At 44.4% G+C, this 11437-nt stretch overlaps 1 protein-coding gene across 2 annotated transcripts; it reads right to left on the reverse strand.

Annotated features, from left to right (window-relative positions):
• Positions 1-1873: 1873 nt before the first annotated feature.
• On the reverse strand, positions 1874-9617 carry LOC108918241 (proteolipid protein 2-like). 2 transcript variants are annotated; one of them, XM_018725362.2, is made up of 7 exons: positions 9584-9617; positions 9220-9332; positions 8981-9133; positions 5038-5193; positions 4660-4758; positions 3839-3914; positions 1874-2642 (listed from the first exon to the last, which is right to left on the reverse strand). In XM_018725362.2, the coding sequence occupies exons 3-7, from the start codon at positions 9077-9079 to the stop codon at positions 2635-2637; spliced, it is 438 nt and encodes a 145-aa protein (XP_018580878.1). In that variant the 5' UTR covers positions 9080-9133; positions 9220-9332; positions 9584-9617; the 3' UTR covers positions 1874-2634. The 2 variants fall into 2 exon arrangements, with proteins under 2 accessions (XP_018580878.1, XP_029103515.1); XM_029247682.1 differs by having other exon boundaries at positions 8981-9332.
• Between the last annotated feature and the right edge of the window lie 1820 nt (positions 9618-11437).

The following is an 11437-nucleotide window of genomic DNA, read 5'->3' on the forward strand; positions in this document are numbered from 1 at the left end:
CGCGAGACCACTTACTGCAGGTGGGCAGCGTCGCTTTTTGGAACGGCGCGCGAACATAACGGAGGAGCCGCGCGCGGGCCGTTCAACACGCGGAGACACGGCGCGATCACGGGGACTCCTGAACGAGCAGAAGCGCGCGCTCAACACGGCCGGCGTCCGCAGCCGCGGGAACCCGCTTCAGGATGACAGAGTGTGTCCTGAGGACGGGGAAACACACGCACACACACACACAGAGAGAGAGAGAGAGAGAGAGAGAGAGAGAGCGCGCGCGCGCACACAACCAGTAAGTGGAGGGATGATTGTGCCACTTTCACTGGTCAACATACCTGCTGTAATGTCTAGTGACTATTTTTGTATTGTGTACTTTATATTTTTTATGTATTTTCTATATTTTTATCCTTTATTCACATATTCTATCTTCTCATCTCATCTGTATAATCTTGTCACTGTCATTCTGTCTGTGCTGTGGAAGTTTCTGTCACCAAGCAAGACAACTTCCTTGTATGTGTGAACATACTTGGCAATAAAGCTCCTTCTGATTCTGATTCAAAGTCAAAGTGAACTTTGTTGTTATTGCACCTATAGGTGATTTACACACAGAGGAGAACGAAACTCTGTTCCTCTTCTTTCGTGCCACACAGAAGACGCAGAGTGTGACAAACAGACGAGTGCAGATCATACAGCACACAGTGTGGCCACAATATTGTAACGTATACAGTATATAGTACAGAAAAGAATACTGTAGGACATGTAATTTACACTGCCTGTAACACTGGAGACAATGAGGACACCAGAGTGAGACAGTAGCATGAGCTAAAGAAGTACCTGAGCAGGGGGACAGCGTGTGACATGGTCATTTCACAATTTGAGTATGTTTTTTCTTGGGGGGGGGGGGGATGACCCCAAGGCACAGAGGATTCACATATGTGGTAACATGTATTATTTTGCTTCATGGTGACATGTGCAGTCTTTTCTCTTGTGTATAGTGTAGCGTGTGCTGTGTGCAGGGTTCCAGCTGTTGCGGGTTCTCACAGCCTGAGGGAAGAAGCTGTTCCACGGTCTGGAGATGGAGGAGGTCTGGGCGCCTGGGGTCACATGTGATGCTGAGCGCTTTCTGTGTGGTACATACTGTTTGTGGTAGATATGATACATGTCCTGTGTGTTGGGCAGAGGGGCACCGATGATCCTTCCCACAATGTTCACTGTCCGCTGTAGGGACTTGCGATCAGAGACCTTGCTCTTTGGGTGAGGCCTGGTGTGTGTGAGCAGGAGGTGAGGTCCTCATCAATGTGTGCTCCTAGGAACTTTCGACCTGCTCACTCTCTCCCTGGTGGTTCCGTTGATGGTAAGTGGCGGGGGGGGGTGGCAGCATGAGCCTTTCTGAACTCGACAATGATCTCCACAATGATCTCCTTTGTTTTTCCTCTGTTTAGGGATTATGGTCATTGGTTTTGCACCAGTTCACCAGTTGGTTCACTTCCTCTCTGGATGCTGCTTCATCATCATTTTGCTTATGAGACCCACAGCTGTGGAGTCGTCAGCAAACTTGGTGACGCGGTCGCACTGTAAGTTAGTGCTGTAGTCAAAACGTCCTTCGGGTTACGGACAAAGGGAGCTGCGAACAGACTCCGATCCCCAATCATGTTCGTAAGTTGCGTGGTGGGTGTATTTATTTTTTTATTTATTTATTTTTAATGCTGCTGGTGCTAAAGACAAGATGTTCCAGCATCTTGTGAGAACGCTCATGATGATTTGCCTTTAAACAACTGATAATGTGTACAGTACTTCCCAAAAAAGATGTACATAAACACACATTAGTCATAATTGGCTTTTATTGTACAACGATAAAAATGTCCAATTTCCTCTGTGTAACTACACACACATTTCCGTTAATCACATATTGCCAACATTATAAACCTACAAATCAGTCACACTTATTATATTAGTATTTGTCCTTTCCCTTGTAAAATATAAAAAATGTTACATGTCTGCAAAGATAATAGTTAAAGCACCCGGTTCCACCAAATAGTACAATATTAATTGCTGGTTTGATAAACTGGAATATCGATTAACTCATTAGTTTTATTTTCTCTTAAGTGATATTTTACCGGGGTTAATGGAAATACCTGAATGAGGCATTCGGTTACTGTATTGATTCCTGGAGATTACTGCACATAAATAATTCCACTGAAAAGTTCATCAACAAAAACTTCTGAAATATATTCCACATGACAAGTATATGTCAGGATTACCCATGGATGATGAAAAAGAACAGCAAGAAGTCACTGCAAAGTATGCTTACTGCTTTAACAACACAGTACAGTACTGTACTTTCTTTACATTACATGTGAGACATAGCACAGTTATGGGGTACAATGACAGGGTACAGATACCCAGTAGCGCAGTAAAGTGAAGTAATGAGGGAGCTGGGTGAAGAGTCTATTTTTCCATAATACATTAGAGGAGGTTTTTTTTTTGGCATATGATGATATTCAGTCATGATGTTTGTCATCCTAGGTGTGAGCTGTCATTAGTGCCACGTGTCCTCGTGAGCTCCTCGTGTCCTCCAGCTGTCGGCCTGCTGCTCGTCCCTCTTTGTCCTTCCCTGTCTCTTTCCCTCCTTTACCGTTTATTTCAGTTACCTGTAAACGGGAACATTAGGATTAGGGACAGTCACAGTGTGTGTAAATCATCCCCTCCAGATCACCTGCGCACGCGACGTTCCTCCATAACCACATGTGACTTTCCATAAAGTGAGTCCTTTCCCATAAAGTGAGACACAAAGACAGGTGAATCCGAGTAAATCGAGGTACATCTTATTTGCTCTACGTGCTGGTGATGTACAGACACCGTTCCATTAGCCTAGCGCACAGCCCGAGTTCGGCGCGCGAGCTGCAGCTGGAGGCTCCGCAAAGCCCCGCCCCTCGTCCCCGCCCACAGCCCGAGGCGGGAGCGCTGCCGGAGACGGAGACAAGGGAGCCCCCTGGTGGCTAATGGATGAATTGGAAGCCAGGCCGCTCACCGGCGCTTGCAAAGTACAGTATCGATCTGTGTCACACACACAAACACACACACACACACACACACACACACACACACACACACACACAAACACAGGCTGAAGCCGCTGTTCCCAAGTGGGGTCGCGGAGAACCGGAGCCCAACCCGGCAACACAGGGCACAAGGCCAGAGGGAGAGGGGACACACCCAGGACGGGTTGCCAGGCCGTCAGAGGGCACCCCAAGCGGGACTTGAACCCCAGACCCACCAGAGAGCAGGCCCCGGCCAAACCCGCTGCGCCACGGCACCCTCCGTGTCATATATATCCAGTTATAATAAAAACATACCGATCAGATTTAACACAATGGACATGTAAGTGGCAGTGGCAGTGTAGTATTCTGCTTTGAAATCCACATGTTGCCAGCTGTAGGTTAGTGCAGTGGTTAATGCAACTGCCTTTAGTCAAAAGGTTGCAGGTTAGAATCCCATCTCCTGCTGTAATGTCCTTGAGCAAGGTACTTACCCTAAATTTCTCCAGTAAAAATACCCAGCTGAGTAGATCATTGTAAGTCGCCTTGGAGAAAAGCATCAGCTAAATGTATGCAAAGTTCTAATGTCATGGTGGTACTTGGGATTAATCAGTTGCACTGATATGTGACAGTAGTTAATAGCATATTAATACAGCAAAGCAATGTTTCAAGAACCAAAAGAAGAAGAGATAATTAATTAAGAGTGATTTCGTGCTATGGTGGCAGTTAAGTGAGAGGTGTGACGGAATGGTGCCGCATGCGGAGCGCAGAGCGAACGACTGACTCTGGAGGCCTGCGGACATTCTCACCTTCAGGGTGTTTAATAGCCATAAAGGTGAGGTAGGCGTCGTAAGAAAACAAGATCCCTGCCAGTATGCCAAACACCTGGGGAACACACGACAACAAAAGGTTAAAAAAAAAAAAGACTCCTGTAAACGTAACACTGATACTCATTGCAGCAAATGTCATCATTAAAATCCCTTTATTTTAATACACTGAAAACAGAGTATCGAGTGAAAGCGAGACGATCAGCGTGTGACACAGTCAGTCCTGTACAATAACTGCGCACCAGATTCAGTAAAGTCCACTAAAGGGCGCTATATTGCCTTGTTTTCGGTTCCACAAATGAAATAGTCGTTAAAGAAGAGACAATGAGAAAGGCTGTTGAGGTGTGGAATGCGACTTCGTCCTTGTAGTAACGCACTTTCTATCGTGGTAAGGTGTGTAGGTCACTAATTCACTAATTCTGTAGAATGACACTAAGTAATGTGGTAGAACTGGAAAAGGTGGTGTAACCGGTGACAAGGCACCAACTTCCTTTCCTGCTTCTCAGTGTGAAGGAGCGCACGTACCTACGTCCGAATGCACAAAAAACATTACTCAAAAAAAGTATATTGTCTTTAACTGGAACACCTCCATACTGTAGGTACTTGTAGGTCCTCCTGATTTATTTTCTACCGCTGCGTTTCCCGTGTTTCCTTGCCAAGGCCATAAATCGGGCACGCGTGTCACATCAAGTAGAGTGTAAGCTCAAGTTCTGTATGCCTCGGTAACACATTTGGAGAGTGGCAGACACAGGGAGAAACAAATGTCAGACGGAGACAGAGTTCTAATAAAGTGCACTTCTTACCCCGCCTGCAATCCGGGCACCGTCCCCAGCACCACCTGCTACGCAGATGATGGAGGTGATGAGGTAGAGCGCTGCACCAATCGCTGCCCGGAAGAAGTCCTATTGTGAGAAAAAACATAATGACATTAATGTGGGTGGAGGCTGCACGCATTCATTCATCCGACACTTTAACTGTTTACTCTTTTATAGAACTGGGTAACTCCACAGGATTAATTTGAGTAAGTACCTCACTCATGGTACTGCTGCTGGAGGTGAAATCTGAACCTATAACCACTGGATCCAAAGGCAACAACTCCAACCACTACACTCCCACCTGCTTCTATATGTGTGGGCACACACGTATGCAAGTGCGTGCATGTGCAGGATTTGAATACTTACTGCCCACGGCCAGTTGACAGCTTGGAACTGCTTGTCCATTTCCATCATGAAGATGACGAAGATAAAGATGGCCAGCACCATCTCACAGATGGCCACCGCTGAATAGCCGCCATAAAGTGATGCCGCGTAGCAGATAAGGATCACCAGGCTTATCAACTATTTGGGACCAATACAAAACAGAAAGAGAAGAGCAGTGATTCATTCTTTATATTTTCAACAGGGGAGGCGCAGTGGCGCAGTGGCACAGTAGGTTGGGCTGCAGTCCTGCTCTCCGGTGGGTCTGGGGTTCGAGCCCCGCTTGGGGTGCCTTGCGGCGGACTGGTGTCCCGTCCTGGGTGTGTCCCCTCCCCCTCTGGCCTTACGCCCTGTGTTACCGGGTAGGCTCCGGTTCCCTGCGACCCCCGTATGGGACAAGTGGTTCTGAAAGTGTGTGTGTGTATTTTCAACAGAAGCTGTAATACAGGTTCCAGTGGAGTTTTGGTTTCAAATTGTGATTTAGCACCACGGTCCTTATCTCTTCATGATAACTACAGTGCTGTTCAGTATTAAAAAAAAAAAAAAAACTTTCACCCTAAACCCAAAATACTATGACTGTTGTATCCTGTGGCTCTTCCTCACGGTTTGCTCAACAATTCTGACCCAGACTCCTATCTGCACCATCAACCACATGGAGTCAGCAGGAGAAGCAAGCTGCGCTTTCAGAAGGTTCCACTGATTCTACAGCCACCGAAAAACACGAAGATTGTGCCACGCTAATTTTCAATAAGTGAAATTTATTTGACGCATCACGTCCACACTTGTGTTTCTTACACATTGTGCACATTATCTCAATAGGTCTCCTCATATGGTGCCATTCGGGTCATGAGCCATATATGGCAGCGAGCTGAAAGCGACTTCAGCTACAAATGTCATAGCCAAAGCAGAGTGAAAAGGTGGTTTGGAGCTGAAAGTCGCTGCCGCATGTTCCCAAGTGTGGCCCTGTTGCCTCGCCTTACAGTAAAAACATGGCTTGAACCAGGTAAGAGTTGTATTAATTGGTGAAAGTGTGCGTCGCCGCAGCTGAGCGTGTCGGCTAAGCACCGAGATGCGTTCTCCAGCACAGCTGACTGAGAGGTGTGCATGGAGACACAAAGCCAAGTGAGAAAGGGTGTGTGGGCCGCCCCGTGGGCAGGGAGAGGCATGAGGCAAGGGCTTGAGCTCACAGAGCCGTGTGGCAGCTCTTTATGCTCTGCAGGGACTGGCACAAGCTGCCACTGTGTACCGGCCGGGCTGAAAGCCCACACAACGGACCATTGTCCTGTGGGGGTGCCGTTGCTGTGAGACCCCCCCTCCAGCTCGGCTCATGCTGTCACATGCAGAATGCAGCAAACTGCAAGAAATCACAGCAGCTGCAGCAGCTACAGTGGTGCTTGAAAGTATGTGAACACTGTAGGGATGGTCATTATCCTTGTTTAAAGTATTAAAATAAACTTAGAAAATCTAAATGTTAAATCTTAAATTTAGAAAATAAATGAGCGTGATTTACACCCCGATTCTACTTATCTACTTGGTTTAACCAATGCAGCTTGTGCTTCACTTATTTCTGCACCTGCACTACTACCATGTTTTTACTACACACATGGGATTGGTCTTTACGCACCTATTATGACCTGTTGCGATTATTTTAAATAACCGTTTACTAAATTAGAGAAACTAAGGGACAGAAGGGGTTCACATGCTTTGAAGCAACACTGTACGGAGTTCTCCAGAGCAGCTGCACTCCCACTTCTGCTCCTGAGTCCTAATGACAGGTCAGTACAGACCTCAAGAGTGACTCAACGGCAAAGTCTGCAGAGCATCAGCTGTTCTTTCACCCGCTGAATTAAATATGCCGCACCATACGCAACATGAAAGAACTTCATCAAAACGTAGCTGTACAAGTAGTTTGTGTCGCGGCTGTTTAAATTCTTCTAATTTGTATTTGCTAAATTTATATTTTATCTATTGTTTTCTCACTTCTTGCAAGAGGTGTTTGTATTGGAATTTTGCCGTGAGAACATAATTCGCAAATTAAAATTAGAGCCAAAACCTTCCGAAACTCACTGACACCGCAAGCGAGGGACAGACGCATGGTAACACACACACTCGCTTATTCACAAACACCCACCCACAGACAGAAAAACGCTCAAGCGCATCAACCCACACACCCACATACGCACAGACTGACCAGCATACGCACCGATACACAATCTCACAGAGTTACCAGTCAGAAATTAGATCGCAGAGGTCCATGTGGGTGAACATTTCGTCTTTGGGAGTGTGACAAATGCAGTAAATCCAACGATGGTAAAAGATATTTATGTAATAACTGGTGTTGGTGAAGATCTGAACTTTTATTTTTAGTACCCTGTTATCTCATAGTTTGGCTTCACTTGCACCTTTCTGGAGTTTGCTTGTTCTTCCCACATTTCAGGGAACTGTATGGTACACCCTGGATGTGACACCGGTTCACTGTTACAGTACACATATACACTCTTTCACACGTTCAGGTTTACAGTCACTCATCCATCTAAGCGGTATGACTGCAGTAAATTACGAGGGAGGAGAAATATGTGTTTTACCACTATTTATTAGGTGACACTTTCCTCCAAAGCGACTGACAATGTTAATGTACCTACAATTATTCACCCATTTATACAGCTGGGTAACTTTACTGGAGCAATCAGAGTAAGTACCTTACTCAAGGGTACTACACAGCAGGAGGTGGGATTCAAACCGGCAACCTTCTGCAGTCACATTTAAATGCACGACCTGTTGAGCCGATGTTTTACAGTCTCGTTTCTTGAGTTATAACCCCAACTAGTAAATGTCCACGGTTACAATTACTTTTCGTTCACAGTGTCATCGATGGTTTGGGAAGTACATGAATATGACACGTTTCACACTTCGCCCATTGAAGTGAAACAGCGGCGTGGGCTTCTCACACTCGCGGGGCTGACGAAGCTCGGAAACAGGGTTATTTCCCAGATCCCGCATTTTTACACTGGTTTGGCCTCTATTAAATTTCTGTTCAGTTCCACTCGCTGTTCTGGTCCCTTTATAAGCGTGTCACTGTAACCAGACCATTAGGACTGACGGGTGCCCACGCTTGGCGTACAGGCCCATCCCGGTGTGTATCATTCCGCACGATTCTTCCCATGATAGCATCACACAAGAGCAAGATAAAATCACATTCCGTTGGCGGTTTAGCAAACGTAAATACTTACACACAAAGCTCAGCTTAAAGCAGATATAGCTGCGGTATGATGATAGAGTGGCGCCCGAAAGTATGTAAATCCCTTGTTTGCCTTAATTTTAGCACAAAATGGATATTTAATGAGAATCAGTGCTTCTCATGTGACATAATAGGTGTGTAATGATCAATTCCGTATGCCGTTTAGAGGAAATCATGCGTGTTGTAGAAACACACAAGTAGTGCAGGTATAAAACTTTTCTCTGAGATCTACGTCGCATTGGAGTAAAGCATCTGCTAAATGAATAAATGTAAATGCAAATGTAGAAATAAGTGAAGCTCAAGTTGCCTTGATTAAACCAAGTAGGTTAGAAGGATCAGGGGTGTAAATCATAATCATTCATTCATCTTCAAAGTTTAAGATTTAAGTTTTATAAGTTTATTTTAATACTTTAAATAAGAATAATGACCACTTCTGTTAGGTTCACATACTTTCAAGCACAACCGCGTGTCTCTTAGGTGTCTATATGTCTAGTTATTTCCCAGTCATGTTTTGCCTGTCTGTCAGCTGTGTGTTAAACTCTTCCACTGGAAGCTTTAGTTTGCTGTTAAATCCCACATGTTTACTGGAGAAACAATAAGAAAAAAAGAGGAATGAAAACCTTAACAGTAAGAGTTCTAATACCTGCGACCCTCAGAGTACAACCAAAAAGAATAAAAAGAGTAACTTACAATTTCAGCAGCCAGAATAGTTCCCTTTCTGGTCTTCACATAATTCTTACACCTCTCCAAGCAGGTTGTAGCCAGACCGGTGTCTCTGGTATCTGCCATGTTCTCTTTCAATTTCAAATTTGCTATGCTTTTTTTTTTTTTTTTTCTTTTTAACTGAAAAGAAAGAAGTGCGATATTTCAGGAGACATGAAAATGGAGAAAATGGTTAAAAAAAAAAAAAAAAAAGAAGTCAGGCCAACCAGCAAAATTGCAGTTTCAACCACAAGTGTTGATGTTTCCTCCAGACGTTGTCTTTCCCTTCGCTGCAACTTACAGAAGGCACGGTTTTAGCTCATTTTAAAGGGTGTTGACACTGAGAGACAAAAACAGGAGAGAGAGAGAAAGAGAGAGAGAGAGAGAGAGAGAGAGAGAGAAAGAATGTGTGTGTGTGTACTGGGAATTGATTACATATATGACCATGCGCTCCTCTACTGTCTAATAAATATACAGTGCTGCTTGAAAGTGTGTGAACCTGTAGAGATGGTCATTATTGTTGAGTAAAATATCGAAATAAACTTATAAAATGAATAAACAATGACAATTTACACACCCGATTCTACTTACCTACTTGGTGTAACCAGTGCAACTTGAGCTCCGCTTAAATCTTCACTACTTGTGTGTTTCTACTACACGCACAATTTCCTCTAAAGTAACATATGGAACTGGTCATTACACACCTGTTACGTCACATGAGAAACACTGATTCTCACAAGATAGCACACGTCTCACACACTTAAAGCACCACGGTGTATTTGTACCAATTTAACGAAACGCATCCATTCGGTTGACTTGTTTTCCATTAGTTTATGTATTATACATATTGTATAAAGGGGGGTCGTGTGCCGCTTTCATTACCCTTTGAAACAATTTCTCTGCTTCACTTGCCGTTTTCCTTCACTGCATATGTTTTCTGCAACAAGTGTGTCACTGTTGTCTGAATACAATCACTTGTAAGCGAAGTGGAGAAAGTGAGTAAGAGAAAGGATATTTTACATAAAAATGAATCAGTGGGTGCCCTTTTTGACACTTCGTGACTCACAGAAAACATGGGAAAACACTCATGTCACCCGGTCATGGTTCACTGTGCGCCATCTGCAAACACGAGCTCTTCTTTCCTCTTGCGGGAAACAGGCCGAAGTTTCCCGGCAGCGCTGCTTTTCTAAAAGCGCTCGCTCTCTGGCAGTAACTCAAGCGCAGAAATACTGTGTATTTTGCTACACATTCGAATCCCCTTGAGCACTGACTGCTTGCTGTTTGTTCACTTTTGCTTTTGCTCATTAATATTGTAAGGACCCGCGTTATCGAGAGTTTTGGCGGGAAACAGGTGTATTGTAAATAGTTGGATTATGGGTAAATTGGAAATAAAGTTTTCAACCATTGGGGGGACTTACGGGGAATATAATGGGGTGACTGTGTGTGCTGGTGGGAATAAAGAGAGTCCAGAGATGTTAAGTAGGTTGGCTTGCAGCATAAATCCTTGAAGAAATAGGGTCCTTGGACCAAGAGCATTATTTTCCTCTATGCCGATGTCATAATAAACGTTCGAAATAAACGCTGCCTGCTCGTCCTTCTTCGACCTATCCAAACCCAGGGCACCGGGACCCTGTGGGGATCTGAACGTTGCTTTGTGTTGTTTATGACAATAAACTGTTGTGTTGGAAGGTACCATGTGTACCCTTCAGCTCTTACCCATGAACATGCAGCGGTACGGCGAGTGATGTGACTCACACTGAGAGGCACTCAGGCAAACAAAACTGTTCAGCACTTTGCATTTCTCTTATCTCAAATTCCCCTTCGCCACCCCTGGTTTTAACCATCTTTAGTTGAAATAATGCACAGTAAATACAGACCTCTTGCACGTTTGGTTTTCTTGGGTTTCTCAGAAGACTTAAAGACACATGCTCAGGGTTCTTAACAACATGCCGCCATCCTGTGGTATGACATAAAAACCACATGAGCCCTGAAATAATTCTTACACTTGTTCGTGACCTGATCCTTTTCTTCAAAGTCACTTACAAGGTTAAGCTACCTGGAATTACATGTGCATTTGGACATCGGGGTAATTCTACTGGAGCAGTTTAGGGTAAGTACTTAGTGCAGGAGTACTACAGGTGTAGATAGGATTTAAACCTGTGGCCTTTGGGTCCGAACACAGCAGTTCTATCCACTACTCTACCAGTTACCCTTTTAACAAGCAATATGTTTATTTCTCATCCAGGTAAAACATTGCAATAGTCGTACTTTAAAATAAAGAGCATCTGATTGTTTTTTACCTTTATTTACCAGATGCCTGCGGCCAAAGCGACAGACAGTGCCAGATAACACAATGCAACAGTTTTTCTTAGTTTTCAGTTATATCGATTTTTACATTGATTATGATTGGTTCAAGTTTACTGATGACAAAAATACCACTAGTTC

The sequence above is a fragment of the Scleropages formosus genome, chromosome 22, assembly GCF_900964775.1.
Source record: "Scleropages formosus chromosome 22, fSclFor1.1, whole genome shotgun sequence".
NCBI lineage: Eukaryota > Metazoa > Chordata > Actinopteri > Osteoglossiformes > Osteoglossidae > Scleropages > Scleropages formosus.